Source organism: Oncorhynchus tshawytscha, linkage group LG01 (genome assembly GCF_018296145.1).
Source record: "Oncorhynchus tshawytscha isolate Ot180627B linkage group LG01, Otsh_v2.0, whole genome shotgun sequence".
Lineage (NCBI taxonomy): Eukaryota > Metazoa > Chordata > Actinopteri > Salmoniformes > Salmonidae > Oncorhynchus > Oncorhynchus tshawytscha.
In genome coordinates, this window is record NC_056429.1 from 35,146,819 (window position 1) to 35,167,718 (window position 20,900).

Genomic DNA, 20,900 nt, shown 5'->3' on the forward strand with positions numbered 1-20,900 from the left:
TAGTCACCGTAACGAGGCTTCTCTTAACTCTGATGCTCCTGATGGTCATTAGTAGCCTACCAAGCTTGCTAACTGCCTGGTAATCAGCACTCTATTGTCCCTCTAACCACTCTGACATCAATGCAAATGTGATCAAAAATCAAATCATGTTGAGCAACATTTCTATAGCCTATGCAATTACGTGAGAAAGCAGTTTTGATGGCCTCTATTAAAAAGAGGAGGATCCCATCAGCTTTCTATAGGCTAGGCATACTTTCTTGATAATAAACACTTTGCTTCTCTTTACAACAGCAGTATAGCCTACCTGGCTGTCATGAGCATTAACCACGGGAAAAGTGTCCTCCATTCGCTATTTGCATAGATTACTTTCTTTTTTTCCCCCTGTCCCTGTTTCGAGACAGTTGCGAGATAATGATCCATTCTAAATCAAAACAAATTTCACACATATTATTTACAAAAGGAAACACAGATGATATAAAGCCTGTGCTGTGAGGTGTTCTTTACTTGCTTTTTATAAACTCCTAGCCCATAAAAGGAACCCCATGTGACTAAACCGGTCTGAGGTTATCTGGAACATCTCTGTGAAGTATATACAGCATGCTTAGTGCAGTAGAGTGGCCTCCCCAGAGAAAAATAAGCCCTGATTTCCTGGACCTCCTCCCACCACAGTAGGCTAGGTTACGGCCTGGAACTTTTGGGCTCTCCTCCCTGCCCATCAGATCTAGCTTGGGATCTTGCTACAGGACCTGGAACTCTGTCTGTGTGACTGACATGTGACAGGTTCTACATTTTTAAAAAGCATTGGGTATATTCTGTTGATTATGGCATGTTGAGTCTGAACAAGACCATGGACAATATACTTCATCATAAATAAAATAAAGGCAATACTCAATAGTAGGTGTCATCTTCCATCACTTTTCACCCTCTGAACAACCAGGTGAAACCTGAGACCATATGTTTTTGGTTTACCTAGGGGAGGGGGGGACTGTGTCCCTGGGCCTGGCTTTATGTCTCCCTTGCTGTGATGTTGTTGCCCCATTAGAATCAGAAAGGCTCTTTATTCAGAACTGGTCTGACAGAGAGGTGGGTTGTGTCTGGGCTTGTCCTGGGCACACAGCCAAACCACCTCAAAGCAACTTGGCCATATTTTAGTCACTCTTTATTTGGAGATATCAAAGGAAGCACTCTGGTTTATTTGTACAGGTGACGTGTGCTAAAATTCACTGACCAACTGCTAAGCATCAGCTCTCACTTTGCCAGTATCTCAGCTGAAGAGAAGAATGAATGACTAATCATGAGGCAGAAGAACATGAGAAGCAGACCTTGGTTCAAATATGAAACTGAAATAATTTCAAATAGATCGTCTGTGTTTGATTTTGCTTGGCTGACTTAATGAACCAATAGAATAGTCCCAAAATGTCAAACCTTGCCCATCTGGCATTCCAAGCAGGCTAAAGCAAAAGCTCAAAGTATTTGAAATGATTTAAATTAGTATTTGAACCCAGGTCTGATGAGAAGAGATGTTGAGGTGCTCTGGGCTGGCTGAGCTCCCTTGTAATTGATGGTCAGGTCTAAAAGCTGGATGACTTCAAATCAAATCAAATTTATTTATATAGCCCTTCGTACATCAGCTGATATCTCAAAGTGCTGTACAGAAACCCAGCCTAAAACCCCAAACAGCAAGCAATGCAGGTGTAGAAGCACGGTGGCTAGGAAAAACTCCCTAGAAAGGCCAAAACCTAGGAAGAAACCTAGAGAGGAACCAGGCTATGTGGGGTGGCCAGTCCTCTTCTGGCTGTGCCGGGTGGAGATTATAACAGAACATGGCCAAGATGTTCAAATGTTCATAAATGACCAGCATGGTCGAATAATAATAAGGCAGAACAGTTGAAACTGGAGCAGCAGCACAGTCAGGTGGACTGGGGACAGCAAGGAGTCATCATGTCAGGTAGTCCTGGGGCATGGTCCTAGGGCTCAGGTCCTCCGAGAGAGAGAATTAGAGAGAGCATATGTGGGGTGGCCAGTCCTCTTCTGGCTGTGCCGGGTGGAGATTATAACAGAACATGGCCAAGATGTTCAAATGTTCATAAATGACCAGCATGGTCGATTATAATAATAAGGCAGAACAGTTGAAACTGGAGCAGCAGCACGGCCAGGTGGACTGGGGACAGCAAGGAGTCATCATGTCAGGTAGTCCTGGGGCATGGTCCTAGGGTTCAGGTCCTCCGAGAGAGAGAGAGAGAGAAAGAGAGAATTAGAGAACGCACACTTAGATTCACACAGGACACCGAATAGGACAGGAGAGGTACTCCAGATATAACAAACTGACCCTAGCCCCCGACACATTAACTACTGCAGCATAAATACTGGAGGCTGAGATAGGAGGGGTCAGGAGACACTGTGGCCCCATCCAAGGACACCCCAGACAGGGCCAAACAGGAAGGATATAACCCCACCCACTTTGCCAAAGCACAGCCCCCACACCACTAGAGGGATATCTTCAACCACCAACTTACCATCCTGAGACAAGGCTGAGTATAGCCCACAAAGATCTCCGCCATGGCACAACCCAAGGGGGGCGCCAACCCAGACAGGATGACCACATCAGTGAATCAACCCACTCAGGTGACACACCCCTTCCAGGGACGGCATGAGAGAGCCCCAGTAAGCCAGTGACTCAGCCCCTGTAATAGGGTTAGAGGCAGAGAATCCCAGTGGGAAGAGGGGAACCGGCCAGGCAGAGACAGCAAGGGCGGTTCGTTGCTCCAGAGCCTTTCCGTTCACCTTCCCACTCCTGGGCCAGACTACACTCAATCATATAAAGGTTGAGACCGAGTTTGCGTCTCTGACATGGGTAGGCAGACCGTTCCATAAAAATGGAGCTCTATAGGAGAAAGCCCTGCCTCCAGCTGTTTGCTTAGAAATTCTAGGGACAATTTGGAGGCCTGCGTCTTGTGACCGTAGCGTACGTGTAGGTATGTACGGCAGGACCAAATCAGAGAGATAGGTAGGAGCAAGCCCATGTAATGCTTTGTAGGTTAGCAGTAAAACCTTGAAATCAGCCCTTGCTTTGACAGGAAGCCAGTGTAGAGAGGCTAGCACTGGAGTAATATGATCAAATTTTTGGTTCTAGTCAGGATTCTAGCAGCCGTATTTAGCACCAACTGAAGTTTATTTAATGCTTTATTCGGGTAGCCGGAAAGTAGAGCATTGCAGTAGTCTAACCTAGAAGTGACAAAAGCATGGATTAATTTTTCTGCATCATTTTTGGACAGAAAGTTTCTGATTTTTGCAATGTTACGTAGATGGAAAAAAGCTGTCCTTGAAATGGTCTTGATATGTTCTTCAAAAGAGAGATCAGGGTCCAGAGTAACGCCGAGGTCCTTCACAGTTTTATTTGAGACGACTGTACAACCATTAAGATTAATTGTCAGATTCAACAGAAGATCTCTTTGTTTCTTGGGACTTAGAACAAGTATCTCTGTTTTGTCCGAGTTTAAAAGTAGAAAGTTTGCAGCCATCCACTTCCTTATGTCTGAAACACATGCTTCTAGCAAGGGCAATTTTGGGGCTTCACCATGTTTCATTGAAATGTACAGCTGTGTGTCATCCGCATAGCAGTGAAAGTTAACATTATGTTTTCGAATAACATCCCCAAGAGGTAAAATATATAGTGAAAACAATAGTGGTCCCAAAACGGAACCTTGAGGAACACCGAAATTTACAGTTGATTTGTCAGAGGACGAACCATTCACAGAGACAAACTGATATCTTTCCGACAGATAAGATCTAAACCAGGCCAGAACTTGTCCGTGTAGACCAATTTGGGTTTCCAATCTCTCCAAAAGAATGTGGTCATCAATGTTATCAAAAGCAGCACTAAGGTCTAGGAGCACGAGGACAGATGCAGAGCCTCGGTCCGATGCCATTAAAATGTAATTTACCACCTTCACAAGTGCCGTCTCAGTGCTATGATGGGGTCTAAAACCAGACTGAAGCATTTCGTATACATTGTTTGTCTTCAGGAAGGCAGTAAGTTGCTGCACAACAGCCTTTTCTAAAGGTTTTGAGAGGAATGGAAGATTCGATATAGGCCGATAGTTTTTTATATTTTCTGGGTCAAGGTTTGGCTTTTTCAAGAGAGGCTTTATTACTGCCACTTTTAGTGAGTTTGGTACACATCCGGTGGATAGAGAGCCGTTTATTATGTTAAACATAGGAGGGCCAAGCACAGGAAGCAGCTCTTTCAGTAGTTTAGTTGGAATAGGGTCCAGTATGCAGCTTGAAGGTTTAGAGGCCATGATTATTTTCATCATTGTGTCAAGAGATATAGTACTGAAACACTTGAGCGTCTCTCTTGATCCTAGGTCCTGGGAGAGTTGTGCAGACTCAGGACAACTGAGCTTTGAAGGAATACGCAGATTTAAAGAGGAGTCCGTAATTTGCTTTCTAATAATCATAATCTTTTCCTCAAAGAAGTTCATGAATTTATCACTGCTAAAGTGAAATGCTGCTTTTTAGTTAGCTTTGCGACAGTATCAAAAAGGAATTTCGGATTGTTCTTATTTTCCTCAATTAAGTTAGAAAAATAGGATGATCGAGCAGCAGTAAGGGCTCTACGGTACTGCACGGTACTGTCTTTCCAAGCTAGTCGGAAGACTTCCAGTTTGGTGTGGCGCCATTTCCATTCCAATTTTCTGGAAGCTTGCTTCAGAGCTCGGGTATTTTCTGTGTACCAGGGAGCTAGTTTCTTATGATAAATGTTTTTAGTTTTTAGGGGTGCAACTGCATCTAGGGTATTGCGCAAGGTTAAATTGAGTTCCTCAGTTAGGTGGTTAACTGATTTTTGTCCTCTGGCGTCCTTGGGTAGACAGAGGGAATCTGGAAGGACATCAAGGAATCTTTGTGTTGTCTGTGAATTTATAGCACGACTTTTGATGTTCCTTGGTTGGGGTCTGAGCAGATTATTTGTTGCAATTGCAAACGTAATAAAATAGTGGTCCGATAGTCCAGGATTATGAGGAAAAACATTAAGATCCACAACATTTATTCCATGGGACAAAACTAGGTCCAGCGTATGACTGTGACAGTGAGTGGGTCCAGAGACATGTTGGACAAAACCCACTGAGTCGATGATGGCTCCGAAAGCCTTTTGGAGTGGGTCTGTGGACTTTTCCATGTGAATATTAAAGTCACCAAAGATTAGAATATTATCTGCTATGACTACAAGGTCCGATAGGAATTCAGGGAACTCAGTGAGGAACGCTGTATATGGCCCAGGAGGCCTGTAAACAGTAGCTATAAAAAGTGATTGAGTAGGCTGCATAGATTTCATGACTAGAAGCTCAAAAGACGAAAACGTCTTTTTTTTTTTGTAAATTGAAATTTGCTATCGTAAATGTTAGCAACACCTCCGCCTTTGCGGGATGCACAGGGGATATGTTCACTAGTGTAGCCAGGAGGTGAGGCCTCATTTAACACAGTAAATTCATCAGGCTTAAGCCATGTTTCAGTCAGGCCAATCACATCAAGATTATGGTCAGTGATTAGTTCACTGACTATAATTGCCTTTGAAGTAAGGGATCTAACATTAAGTAGCCCTATTTTGAGATGTGAGGTATCATGATCTCTTTCAATAATGACAGGAATGGAGGTGGTCTTTATCCTAGTGAGATTGCTAAGGCGAACACCGCCATGTTTAGTTTTGCCCAACCTAGGTCGAGGCACAGACACGGTCCCAATGGGGATAGCTGAGCTGACTACACTGGCTGTGCTAGTGGCAGACTCCACTATGCTGGCAGGCTGGCTAACAGCCTGCTGCCTGGCCTGCACCCTATTTCATTGTGGAGCTAGAGGAGTTAGAGCCCTGTCTATGTTGGTAGATAAGATGAGAGCACCCCCAGCTCCGTCACTCCTCAGCAGGTCAGGCTTGGTCCTGTTTGTGGGTGAGTCCCAGAAAGAGGGCCAATTATCTACAAATTCTAACTTTTGGGAGGGGCAGAAAACAGTTTTCAACCAGCGATTGAGTTGTGAGACTCTGCTGTAGAGCTCATCACTCCCCCTAACTGGGAGGGGGCCAGAGACAATTACTCGATGCCGACACATCTTTCTAGCTGATTTACACGCAGAAGCTATGTTGCGCTTGGTGATCTCTGACTGTTTCATCCTAACATCGTTGGTGCCGACGTGGATAACAATATCTCTATACTCTCTACACTCGCCAGTTTTAGCTTTAGCCAGCACCATCTTCAGATTAGCCTTAACGTCGGTAGCCCTGCCCCTGGTAAACAGTGTATGAACGCTGGATGATTCGTTTTAAGTCTAATACTGCGGGTAATGGAGTCGCCAATGACTAGAGTTTTCAATTTGTCAGAGCTAATGGTGGGAAGCTTCGGCGTCTCAGACCCCGTAACGAGAGGAGTAGAGACCAGAGAAGACTCGGCCTCTGACTCCGACTCGCTGCTTAATGGGGAAAACCGGTTGAAAGTTTCTGTCGGCTGAATGAGCGACACCGGTTGAGCGTTCCTACAGCATTTCCTTCCAGAAACCGTGAGAAAGTTGTCCGGCTGCGGGGACTGTGCCAGGGGATTTATACTACTATCTGTACTTACTGGTGGCACAGACGCTGTTTCATCCTTTCCTACACTGAAATTACCCTTGCCTAACGATTGCGTCTGAAGCTGGGCTTGTAGCACAGCTATCCTCGCCGTAAGGCGAGTACAGCGACTGCAATTAGAAGGCATCATGTTAATTAATGTTACTACTTAGCTTCGGCTGTTGGAGGTCCTTACGAATCGTGTCCAGATAAAGCGTCCGGAGTGAAAAGGTTGAGGGAAAAAAAATATATATAATATATATATAAACGGTAATTAAAAAGTAAAAACCGTAAAGTTGTCAGGTAGCAAAATAGGTTGGCAACAAAACGCACAGCAACTCGAAAACAAGTCTGCAAGTTGGGATGTTTTCAGTGGCATGGGACTGGGAGACTATTCAGGATCAAGGCAAAGATGAACGGAGCAAAGTACAGAGAGATCCTTGATGAAAACCTGCTCCAGAGCTCTCAGGACCTCAGACTGGGTCAAAGGTTCACTTTCCAACAGGACAACAATCCTAAGCACACTGCCAAGACAACGCAGGAGTGGCTTCGAGACAAGTCTCTGAAAATAGCTGTGCAGCAACGCTCCCCATACAACCTGACTGAGCTTGAGAGGATCTGCAGTGAAGAATGGGAGAAACTCTCCAAATACAGGTGTGTCAAGCTTGTAACGTCAAACCCAAGAAGACTTGAGGCTGTAATCGCTGCCAAAGGAGCTTCAACCTTGTGCTGTTAGAGACCACCAACCGAGAGACATCACATTGTTATAGCAAGTGGTAAATGTATTACTGATGTCTTAATTTGTTTTACCATTTTTAATGCTATTATTCAAACTAACCTTTCTTCCACTTTCTCTCCCTCTCTCCCTCTCTCTCCCTCTCTCTCCCTCACTCTCTCTTTCTCTCTCTTTCACTCTCTCTCACATAGCATAGTACAGATGGGTTCTGGAAGTCTGTGGCCCATCATGTCCCCAGGGAGCCCAGTGAGATGAGGATCCTCAACCCTTACTTCATCCAGGAGGCTGCCTTCAGGTTCATTGGCCTGCCACACAACAAGGGACAGATGGGGAGAGGGGTGAGAGACCGGGAAACTAACTGATCGAAACATAATGCCATCAACCGCAATAATCAGGCCCTGGTTTTATACAGCTAACAACTAGTCATTTACATAAATAGCTTGCAGAATACGTGTTACCAGGATACTCAAGGTAGTTAAATTACATTCTAAGAAATGAAATATAAAGAAAAAAACCCTCAGCTGTTTCACACATAAGCATGCGTTAATGGCTGGGCTGGGCTGCACTGGTTCATGTTCTCTCCTTGTCTGTGTGTCTTCTCCTATCAGGACAGGTCAGCCCTGACACACAGCAAACCAGGTCAGCTCTAACATACTACCCTAACACACTGTAGACACACAGCTGACCCTCCAGGTGCCCGATAGTAGTAGCTTTTAGTAACATCCTCGTAATGTCCACACCTAGTAGACCTGGGATGGAGATGTGGAGGCTAGAGTTGGTTGGCCCTTCTTATCAATCAGTAGCTTTGCCGTAGCGTCTAAAGAAGATGCGCTTCCCTGTTGCAACATCCACACCTATATAGGCATGGCTCCGAGCCATGGGGGGAGCAAGGACTGTAGGCCTCGATTCGTCAAAGGCATGGACTACAAGGCGCCAAAACCGTTCCACTGGGATGCTGGCCCATTTTGACTCCAATGCCTACAACAGTTGTGTCTAATTTGGCTGGATGTCCTTTGGGTGGTGGACCATTCTTCATACACACGGGAAACTGTTGAGCGTGAAAAACTCAGCAGCATTGCAGTTCTTGACACACTCAAACTGGTGTGCCTGGTACCTACTACCATACCCCGTTCAAAGGCACTTAAATATTTTGTCTTGCCCATTCACCCTCTGAATGGCACACATGCACAATGATGTCTCAATTTTCTCAAGGCTTACACATCCTTCTTTAACCTGTTTCCTCCCCTTCATCTACACTGAAATGGATTTAACATGTGACATCAATAAGCTTTCACCTAGATTCAACAGGTCAGTCTGTCATGGAAAGAGCAGGTGGTCCTAATCTTTTGTACACTCAGTGTATATTTTGGTCTATATGATGGTGTGTATAGACATTGTGTACAGTATGTGAATAGAAAAGGTGTGTACAGCAGTAGTAATATAGGATGAGCCTTGACAAGAATACAGTATATATACATATGAAGTGGTTAAATCAGTATGTAAATGTAACAATTGCTTAACACTATGGGCTACTGTATGTTTAAGCTTAAACTGTATATTGGACCAGTTAGGTCCGCTACTGGAGCAGTAGGGAGAAATGAAAACCACACGACTGAGTAATTTAGGGAAAGGATGCCGTCTTGTGTTTTGTAAATAAAAAATACTTACAAAAAATGTATCACCTTGAGTAAATATTGATATTTGTGCAATGAGCTCAATATGAATTAAACACATCAATAGTACAATAAACTTAGATATCGACCATATATCCTGCCTATAGTTTACTAGGGTTCACCCAACTCTATTTTAATCTGAGGATCTCTCAGATTTCAATGTTCAAAATTCAATAGCAATACAATAACATGAATGCACAGAAAAACACAAACCAATTCACAAATACTGACTTAAATGACCATGAGATGGAATAAAATGTGAGTGACTGTACCTATCAATAAACACTGTAAGATGTTTAAGTGTAGCATGTGCTTATAACAATCCCACTGCAATTTATGATGCAATGATGTCTTGCAAGAAAAATCCTACCACACCGTAGTATGGCAGTGCAAAATCAGTGATCTCCAAGGAAAATACATATTTGCATGCAAATCTTCTTATGTCCGGTCTATTCAAAAAGGGGTCAGATGAAGCAGATGCCAATCTACAGGACTGTTTTGCTATCAGAGACTGGAACATGTTTCGGGATTCTTCCGATGACATTGAGGAATACACCACATCAGTCACTGGCTTTATGAATAAGTACATCGAGGACGTCGTCCCCACAGTGACTGTACGTACATACCCCAACCAGAAGCCATGGATTACAGGCAACATTCGCACTGAGCTAAAGGGTAGAGCTGCCGCTTTCAAGGTGCGAGACTCTAACCCGGAAGCTTACAAGAAATCCCGCTATGCCCTATGATGAACCGGCAAAGCGAACAGGCAAAGCGTCAATGCAGGGCTAAGATTGAATCATATTACACCGGCTCCAATGCTCGTCAGATGTGGCAGGGCTTACAAACTATTACAGACTACAAAGGGAAGCACAGCCGCGAGCTGCCCAGTAACACGAGCCTACCAGACGAGCTAAATCACTTCTATGCTCGCTTCGAGGCAAGCAACACTGAGGCATGCAGGAGAGCATCAGCTGTTTTTCCGGACGACTGTGTGATCACGCTCGCCGTAGCCGACGTGACTGAGACCGTGAAACAGGTTAACATACACAAGGCTGTGGGGCCAGACGGATTACCAGGACATGTGGTCCGGGCATGTGCTGACCAACTGGCAGGTATCTTCGCTGCCATTTTCAACATGTCCCTGATTGAGTCTGTAATACCAACATGTTTCAAGCAGACCACCATAGTCCCTGTGCCCAAGAATACAAAGGCAACCTGCCTAAATTACTTCAGACCCGTAGCACTCACGTCCGTAGCCATGAAGTGCTTTGAAAGGCTGGTAATGTGTCACGCCCTGACCATAGAAAACTTTTCATTCTCTATGTTGGTTAGGTTGGGGTGTGACTAGGGTGGGTCATCTCTGTGATTTTTATTTCTATGTTGGCCTGGTATGGTGGAATTCTACGCACACTGCACCTTGTCCAATCATTATGACAAACGTGACATAATGGCTCACATCAACACCATTATCCCAGAAACCCTAGACCCACTCCAATTTGCATACCTCCCAAACAGATCCACAGATGATGCAATCTCTATTGCACTCCACACTGCCCTTTCCCATCTGGACAAAAGGAACACCTATGTGAGAATGCTATTCATTGACTACAGCTCAGCATTCAATACCATAGTACCCTCAAAGCTCATCACTAAGCTAAGCAACCTGGGACTAAACCTATCCCTCAACGTAACCAAGACTATGGAGATGATTGTGGACTACAGGAAAAGGAGCACCGAACACGCCCCCATTCTCATCGACGGGGCTGTAGTGGATCAGGTTGAGAGCTTCAAGTTCCTTGGTGTCCACATCAACAACAAACTAGAATGATCCAAACACACCAAGACAGTCGTGAAGAGGGCATGACAAAGCCTATTCCCCCTCAGGAATCTAAAATGATTTGGCATGGGTCCTGAGTTCCTCAAAAGGTTCTACAGCTGCACCATCGAGAGCATCCTGACCGGTTGCATCATTGCCTGGTATGGCAATATCTCGGCCTCTGACCGCAAGGCATAGTCACTTTAACTATACATTCATGTACATACTACCTCAATTGGCCCGACCAAACAGTGCTCCTGCACATTGGCTAACCGGGCTATCTGCATTGTGTCCCACCATCCGCTAACCCCACTTTTTACTCTACTGCTACTCTTTCTTTGTCATATATGCATAGTCACTTTAACCATACCTACATGTACATACTACCTCAATAAGCCTGACTAACCGGTGTCTGTATATACAGTGCCTTGCGAAAGTATTCGGCCCCCTTGAACTTTGCGACCTTTTGCCACATTTCAGGCTTCAAACATAAAGATATAAAACTGTATTTTTTTGTGAAGAATCAACAACAAGTGGGACACAATCATGAAGTGGAACGACATTTATTGGATATTTCAAACTTTTTTAACAAATCAAAAACTGAAAAATTGGGCGACAAACAGGATCACACCACATATATATACCATGAGTATCTTTCATATAACCATTAATTCAGTGCTTAGCTTCATTTTCTTACAGGAAAAAGAAAAGAAAACTTAGTCAAAATTCTTTACACTTCAACTACAGCACCAGGCTCATGTGGACTGAACAATAGACTAGCCCGGGCAAATACTAGTACTAGTGCTTACTCCTACACCTAATTTCTTATAAAGTAATCTATGACATAAGTGTACGAAAATGGATTAAGATACTAGTTCACATCTCACTAGATACTAGTTCACATCACATTTTATAACAGTATGAAAACTAAAATAGTTCACCATGTATGATTACATGATCACTAGTGTTTTCAATTTCAATTTTATTTCAATTGATCGATGGCTGAGCTAGCCTAAATGTTAACGGCTTGTGCGTATGCTTGGTTCAGTATGAATGCGCACAAAATGCTAGCAATAGCTTCGCTAGCCTAATCGCTAGCAGCTCGTTTTCCTTCTGAAAACTCACCAAATCCTGGCGTCAGAACGACATTTTTACCATGTCAGCTCTGGGATTTGATCTTGCAACTGTTCAGTTACTAGTCCAATGCTCTAACCACTAGGCTACCTACCGCCCCGATCCAGTTTGCTCTTTTTAGTTCAGTTTTATGCAACTTCTCAAAGATTTGAAACTTTGTTTTTCTTCCATGCAATGGCGGTAGCTCTTCATGTTCTAGCTCTTTTTTCAGCATGTTGGTGCCGAATGGTGTATAACGTGAGGTTAGGAGAGGGACAAAGAGAATATTGAGTTTTGATTGACTCAAAATAAACTGCTCGTCATGCAGCTTCTGACAGCTGATTTGTAATAGCTGTCAACTTAAACATAGCAATATAGTATGATATGATTGGTTACTGGAATTTCACTAGTAACGATAAGTATTCAACATTAGTTGACCTGCGTTACATAAACATTATTAAAGTGACCAATGACTATGTACAGTTGAAGTCAGAAGTTTATATACACCTTGATAAGGAATAACTTCTCATTTGTTCACAATTCATGACATTTAATCCTAGTAAAAATTCCCTGTCTTAGGTCAGTTAGGGTCACCACTTTATTTTAAGAATGTGAAATGTCAGAATAATAGTGGAGATAATTATTTATTTCAGCTTTTATTTCTTTCATCACATTCCCAGTGGGTCAGAAGTTTACATACACTCAATTATTATTTGGTAACATTGCCTTTAAATGGTTTAACTTGGGTCAAACGTTTTGAGTAGCCTTCCACAAGCTTCCCACAATAAGTAGGGTGAATTTTGGCCCATTCCTCCTGACAGAGCTGGTGTAACTGAGTCAGGTTTGTTGGCCTCCTTGCTCGCACACTCTTTTCCAGTTCTGCCCACAAATGTTCTATTGGATTGAGGTAAGGGCTTTGTGATGGCCACTCCAATACCTTGATTTTGTTGTCCTTAAGCCATTTTGCCACAATTTTGGAAGTATGCTTGGGGTCATTTTCCATTTGGAAGATCCATTTGCGACCATGCTTTAACTTCCTGACTGATGTCTTGAGATGTTGCTTCAATATATCCACATCATTTTCCTGCCTCATGATGCCATTTATTTTGTGAAGTGCACCAGTTGCTCGTGCAGCAAAGCACCCCCACAACATGATGCTGCCACCCCCGTGCTTCACGGTTGGGATAGTGTTCTTCAGCTTGCAAGCCTCCCCTTTTTCCTCCAAATATAACGATGGTCATTATGGCCAAACAGTTCTATTTTTGTTTCATCAGACCAGAGGACATTTTTCCAAAAATTATGATCTTTGTTCCCATGTGCAGTTGCAAACCGTAGTCTGGCTTTTTTATGGCAGTTTTGGAGAAGTGGCTTCTTCCTTGCTGAGCGGCCATTCAGGTTATGTCGATATAGGACTTGTTTCACTGTGGATATAGAAACTTTTGTACCTGTTTCCTCCAGCATCTTCACAAGGTCCTTTGCTGATGTTCTGGGATTGATTTGCACCTTTTGCACCAAAGTACGTTCATCTCTAGGAGACAGAACGCGTCTCCTTCCTGAGCGGTATGACGGCTGCGTGGTCCCATGGTGTTTATACTTGCCTACTATTGTTTGTTCAGATTGTTTGTTCAGAGGAACATGGTACCTTCAGGCATTTGGCGTTTGGTCTTGTGGAGGTCTACAGTTTTTTTTCTGAGATTTTGGCATATTTCTTTTGATTTTCCCATGATGTCAAGCAAAAGGCACTGAGTTTTAAGGTAGGCCTTGAAATACATCCACAGGTTCACCTCCAATTGACTCAAATTATGTCAATTAGCCTATCAGAAGCTTCTAAAGCCATGACATCATTTTTTGGAATTTTCAAGCTGTTTAAAGGCACAGTCAACTTAGTGTATGTAAACTTCTGACCCACTGGAATTGTGATACAGTGAATTATAAGTGAAATAATCTGTCTGTAAATAATTGTTGGAAACATTTTTTGTGTTATGCACAAAGTACAGTAGATGTCCTAACCAACTTGATTAACAAGAAATCTGTGGATTGGTAGACAAATTAGTTTGAATGACTCCAACCTAAGTGTAGGTAAACTTCCGACTTCAACTGTACATAGGGCATCAGTCTCTAAAGTGCAGGGTAGTGTACCGGGTGGTAGCCGGCTAGTAACAATGGCCAAAGTTCAGGGCAGGTTACTGAGAGGAGGCTGGTTAGTGGTGACTATTTAACACTCTGATGGCCTGGAGATAGAAGCTGATTTTCAGTCTCTTGGTCCCAGCTTTGATGCACCTGAATTGTCTGCCTTCTAGATGGTAGTGGGGTGAACAGTTAGTGTCTCGGCTGGCTGAGGTCTTTGATGATCTTATAGGCCTTCCTGTGACACCAGGTGTTGCAGATGACCTTAAGGGCAGACAGCGTGCCCGGGTGATGCGTTGGGCTGACCGCACCACCCTCTGGAGAGCCCAAAGGTTTCAGAAGGTGCAGTTGCCGTATCAGGCATTGATACAGCCCAACAGGATGCTCTCAATGGTACATCTTTAGAAGTTTGTGAGGGTCTTCGAGGCCAAGCCAAATTCCTTCAGTCTCCTGAGCTTGAAGAGGTGCTATTGCACCTTATTCACCACACTTTCTGTATGGATGGACCATTTCAGGTTGTCACTGATGTGCACGCCGAGGAACTTGAAGCTTTTCACCCTCCACTGCGGCCCTGTGGATGTGGACGTGCTCTCTCTGCTGTCTCCTGAAGTCGGCCAGTGCCCTCCCCTTCTCCCTGTAGCCTGTCTCGTTGTTGTTGGTATCCAGGACTACAACTGTCATCTGCAAACTTGATGCTTGAGCTGGAGACATGCTTGGCCGCACAGTCATGGGTGAACAAGAGAGTACAGGAGGGGGCTGAGCATGCACCATACACCTCCAATTTTCTTTTTCCCTGAGAGTTCTTTCTTACTGTTCAAGGAATGTTACGGAGAACACACCTGGCTGTATGGATGGGTACAGCATATCCGGAGAGAGCCATGATTCCGTGAAACAGATGATGTTACTGTCCCTGATGACTTTCTGGAAGGAGATCCTCGTCCTGAGCTTGTCTACTTTATTGTCCATGGACTAAACCTTAGTGAGTAATATACTTGGAGGCAGTGGATGGTTTGCAAATGAATGCCCACTCCGTATTCCTCTTCTGCTTTGAGGGCGGCTTGGAGCAGCCCCTGTGATGAGTGGAAATGTTTTGAGAGGTAGGAACAAAGGAGCCAGTTCAGGAAAGTCTAATTTATGGTTGAAATTATGGTGCGTGACCGGGAAATCTAATATCCAAAAGTTATTTTTGGTTGTAGGTAATAATGCAAGAAATGTCCTGAGCAAATAATTTAAGAAATAACACACAAAAAAATGAAATGGTGCAAAGTTGGCTAGGAGCTAGGAACTGGACGACCATGTCTGTCGGCGCCATCTTTTCAAATCTTGACTCAGCTGTGACTAAAGTCTTTCAAATAGTTCCATCACTTCTGTTTGGTAACCTTTTTACATTTCTTATTTGTTACCCCATGTGCTATTAACCTCCAGTAGTTCCAGTAGTCAACTTTACTCACTGTCTTGTTTCAGGGAACATTTGTCTTCTCTTCTGTGTTTTCCAGAATATTCCGACACTGGGGACTGTTGCCATAACAATGGCCCTCCATAACTGTGATGAGGTAGCCGTGGCTGGATTTGGTTATGACATGAGTACCCCCCACGCTCCCCTACACTACTATGAGAAGATCAGGATGGTGGCCATCAAACAGGTACAAGTGACCTGACACTGGCAACAGCCATTTGCCCCGTCTACGTATTCTCTGTCGACCCCTTAAAGGGTCACAGTGGGGCCTTGACACACACACACAAACACACACACACGCTTACATACATCATGGAAACATGAAAATAAATATGTAATCTATTTTGTATACAATGCATTCATCTGACCATGAGGTCACACTGACCTACTGTATAGCAGAAGGTTTGTTCAGGTTTCTAGCAGTCCTGTTGAAATAATGGAATCTGAAAGAGGGGCATGTGTAATGTATGTTGTCAGTCTGATAGTTAACTATGGATGATGGTTGTATCATCCTTACCCAGCAACTCACCTCTCAGCTACATGTTCACACACACACATGCACACATTCCACACAGTATCAAAGTGAGAAGAACTGATGGCTTAGTTTGGTGCCAAGGTCAAAATAGCTTCATTAAGAAAAGCATTTATAAATATATTGTAAAACAAGAGGGAAATTTACAGACAAATTTACCTGAATATTTGAACCATAATTGGCACGGTAATTGTAAACTATTTCCAATTAAACCTGAGTTCTTTCTAGAGACTTTACTGTGTAGTGAACTTGTGTCTGGTGTATGTTTGGCTATATCTAGAAAGCCTCAGATCTGCTTTCCATGCACTCACTCACCCTGCGTAACAAATGGCACCCTATTCCATATAGTGCCTATATAGTGTACTACTTTTGACCAGGGTCCATTGGGAATTGGCTGCCATTTAGGACGCAGCAGCAAACTTGTGTGAGCTGAGGTGTTAGTCTCCTAAGTTAGGTTGTGAAAGCCAGAGTTAGGTTCCCTAGTACGGGAAGCCTGGGGAAGTTTCATGGCAGAAATCAGCTAAAGATGAGTGTGAATCCAGTGTAAATCCCTGACGCCTCACAACACATCAAACCAATCAAATGCCATGCTTGGCGGAGCTCGAAAGGTGCTCACCAGTTTAGTGCTGTAGGAGCAAATGTACAAGCGGACAAAATGTTTTTAACAAACAAGCATTGGTGACAAAACATTCTAGAACATTTGCAGCACGTTGGTTTTCACAACATTTCACTGTTATTCAAGATGAGCTAAAGCTGCAGCAAGAGGGGATAAATGGTCTCAAATGCTGGCCATATAAATGTAATTTGTACATTTCTGGAGTGAAATTTGACTGTGCAGGCTAGCATGAGGGACAAGATGTAGCTAGCTACAATGAGTTTTGTTTTGAGAAAAGTCAGCTAACCTTATAAGGTATAACTAGCTAGCTACTGTTAGCTACTAGCTAGTTTAATTTCTCTCACGATTATAACAACATTTGAATAAAAACAGTATATTATTCATCTAAAGGTTTAGCTGTGACCGAGTATCTAGCTTATACAAGGTGACCTGGGACACCAGGTGGACCCACTTCATTATAAAGTAGAACAGAAAACCAGCAGGCTCCGGACCTCATAGGGTAAGAGTTCAATTACCCCTGGTCTATCTGCTATGGAAACAACTACTTCCTTTTTGCAAGCACCATTGCTGAAATGAATTAAATGAACTTCATAATATGTTACCTGTAATGCTCATCTCCTGTAGCCTAATTGTTGTCATCTTCTTTTCATACTGCACCTAAATTACAAGGATGGAATTTCACTAGACAATTTCATATGTCAGCACTTCAAAGGAATGTACCAAATCTGGTATATGGTTTGCCTCATATACATTGTCTACTGGAATCATTTTAAATTGAGAACATATAGCTCAACATGTAAACAATGTGTGAGTTTAGCTGTTCTCTGAGTGCTACAGGCCTGTGGCTGCATTGGCCATGCATGCCATATGATAAACTGCTAAATGGGATTCAGATATACTGAGACAGATTGACGATCAAATAAAACAGATTGGAGCTCTTATAACTAGACAAAAAGGAAATGTTCATTTGTGAATACAACACAGAAACAGACACATTAGAGACAGAACCCCTTCCCCTCTGTATTACAGGATTGTGATATGTTATTAACCAACATTGACACTAGTTAATTTTGAATAATAGTAAAAAAATATATATTTACAAGTTTAAAGGTGACAAAACAAACTATATATAGTGAAGAGAATTGTACCATCTAAACCACTGTGAAATATCCTTTCAATAACCAAAAATATTGTATTTTCAGCTGTTCGAAGCTGGTGTACAATACCGAAAGTAAAAGACTCAAATGTAAAACCTATGAAAGGGAAGCATAGAAACTGTGCACATAGAATACATCTACCTCTTCTATAACTCATATTTCTATGTGAAGTTGGTCGGGTCGCCCTTAAAAGTTACATATTGCAGCTTTAAACACTTCTCTTCAAAGAATCAACTCTTCATCACTACAAAATGTACAAATAAATTAACTCATATTTAAAGATTAGACATCTAGGTATCAACAACAATAAATAATTGTAGTAGTAACAAGTAGGCTATTATTACTAAAGAATCATTTCAGGTGAGAAAAAAAAAATCAATACCAACGGTGGCAAACCTTGCTCCACTGGTCCCTGATCTACTGAGTGAGCAGACTTCTGTTTCAGCCCAGCAATAGCACACTTGATTATCACCTCATTAGGGTTGATAAGTTGAATCAGGTGTGTTATTGCTGGGGTGATGAAGACCTCCAGCAGGGTTGACCTGCTCCAGTTGTAATAGGTTGATACATTGTGAGTAATATAACGTATACAATGTGTATAACGTGCTAATATACGTACTATGGGCCTACACATGTAACTCATGGCATATAGGTAGCCTATCTACAGTATGTTAGCAAATGTTGTACACAAAAAATAATGCTGGTATACACAGTTGCTTTATGAGAAGGTTTTGGCCCCAAGGGAGAGCAGGTCCGCTGGAGCAATGGCCCAGTGAGACACGGGTGCCGGCCTGCGTAGATGGAAACAGAAAAGTCTGAGCCTTTTGGGTAAAACACTGGGGTAAATCCTGTATGGAAATCTGTCTCTTGGGACATTCATTGGTACCCCTCTCTTCATCTGCGAACACAGGTTTTCATTGATGTACATACCTGAAGACAGAAAACTAAGAAACAGGCTTCATTATAGTCAAATTAGACAGCACTGAATATTATGTTGCTATTATCTCTCTGTCTTTCCCTCTAGGGATTGGAACATGAGAATCGTTTCATAATGTCCTCCCTGAAAGTTACCTAGCCTATCCAGTAGCCTACACTCTCCCTTTACTGACAGCTGGAGTTGGAATTCCATCGTCTTCCTAATCAAATAAAATGTTATTGGTCATGTACATATATTTTGCCGATGTTATCGTGGGTGTAGGAAAATGCTTATGGCCTCCTGGGACAGCTCCTTTTCTGCCATTCCGAATAAAACCCAACTTTGAGAAATTATCAGCAGACCGAGCTTACCTCAATTACGAGATGGCTAAAGGTTGCAGACCATGTTTTTCTCCATTGGGAGGACAAAGGTTGTAGACCATTGCTGAATCTTTTAACCATACCACGTGGTTAAACTCTTAGACTATCGATACCGACAGAATAAGAACAAGTCTTTGATATTAATTACTAGTCTGCAGCTAGGAATTCGGTATCATTGAACGCGAAGAACAACAACCGCCGAAACATCCATTCTATACAATCCCCTCTAACCACAACCGTGAGAGAGAGAGAGAGACGGACAATTCTACAAAAGAAATGAACTTTTCAAGACGACAGACTGAGCATAATTATATTGATTGATTGCAATTGTTCCCGAATGAGTGAGTGTTCATGTGCAAAGGATTAGCATTTCAATTGTTATAATTATAACTTTGTAGTGACTTCTTAGTCGACCCCCACTTCCCCCTTTGTCTAACAAGCCGCCTTGCGGTTTCTCCTTGCACATTCTCCTATCATTACATTTACCTTGTTTATTTGTTTATGCATTTCTGTGAATTACTTAGTTAGTAATAAATAAATGATTTAAGACAATTGATGTATGGATGACTCATAGTGAAGACTGGGTTCGTGCAGATAACCAACCATTTACGACGTTTGGAATGAGACTAACGTGAGGTAAAGTAAATAATTCATTAATTCGAAGACTAATTGATCAGATAAAATATCTGAAAAGTTATTTTAGGAAATTATAACTTTGTAATCTGAATATTTGTCTTTGGTGCCCCGACTTCCTAGTTAATTAGTTATGTGATTAATCAGTTGATCGCGTAGTAACTAATTACAGAGAATTTTGATAAAAACTATCAGTCTTCAGTTAATGATAGGAAAGACACGACAATATGAAGTGGGTAAAACAGTATGTAAACACTGCACCACCCTCTGGAGAGCCCTGCTGTTGCGGATGGTGCAGTTGCCGTACCAGGCGTTGATACAGTCCGACAGGATGCATTCAGTGGTGCATCTGTAGAAGGGGCGAAGCCAAATTTCTTCAGCCTCCTGAGATTAAAGAGTGAGGTTGAACAGGGATGGACCATTTCAGGTTGTCAGTGATGTACACGGCGAGGAACTTGAAGCTTTTAACTCTCTCTATTGCGGCCCCGTCGTTGTGGATGGGAGCGTGCTCCCTCTGCTGCCTCCTGAACTCCACAATCAGCTCCTTCATTTTGTTGACGTTGAGAGAGAGATTATTTTCCTGGTACCACTCCACTAGGGCCCTCACCTCCTCTCTGTAGGCGGTGTCGTCGTTGTTGGTAATCAGGACTACCATTGATGTGTCGTCTGCAAACTTGATGATTGAGTTGGAAGTGTGCATGGCCACGCAGTCATGGATGAACAGGGAGTACAGGACAGGGCTGATCACGCACCTTTGTGGGGTCCCCTTGTTGAGGATCAACGTAGTGGAGATGTTGTTGCCTACCTTCCCCACCTGGGGTCGGCCCGTCAGGAAGTCCAGGACCCAGTTGCACAGGGCTGGGGTTCAGACCCAGGGTCCTGAGCTTCGTGATCAGCTTGGAGGGCACTATGGTGTTGAAGGCTGAGCTGTAGTCAATTAACACCAATCTTACATATATATTTATCTTTTCCAGATGTGATAGGGCAGTGCCATTGCGATTGCGTCATCTGTGGATCTGTTGGTGTGGTATGCAAATTGTTGTGGGACTAGTGTGTCCGGTAAGGTGGAGGTGATATGATCTTTAACTACCCTCTCAAAGCACTTCATGATGACAGATGTGAGTACTACTGGGCGATAGTCATTTACTTC

General features: G+C 43.0%; 1 protein-coding gene across 4 annotated transcripts in view; it reads left to right on the top strand.

Annotated features, from left to right (window-relative positions):
* The window catches only part of LOC112246643 (CMP-N-acetylneuraminate-beta-1,4-galactoside alpha-2,3-sialyltransferase-like), a 97,458-nt gene that overhangs the window by 66,387 nt on the left and 10,171 nt on the right, over nt 1-20,900 (top strand). For all 4 annotated transcript variants that reach the window (XM_042320767.1, XM_042320762.1, XM_042320759.1 and 1 more), the window contains 2 exons: nt 7,523-7,669; nt 15,557-15,703. In XM_042320767.1, coding sequence (XP_042176701.1) covers nt 7,523-7,669; nt 15,557-15,703 — 294 coding nt within the window. The remainder of the gene's footprint in view (nt 1-7,522; nt 7,670-15,556; nt 15,704-20,900) is intronic.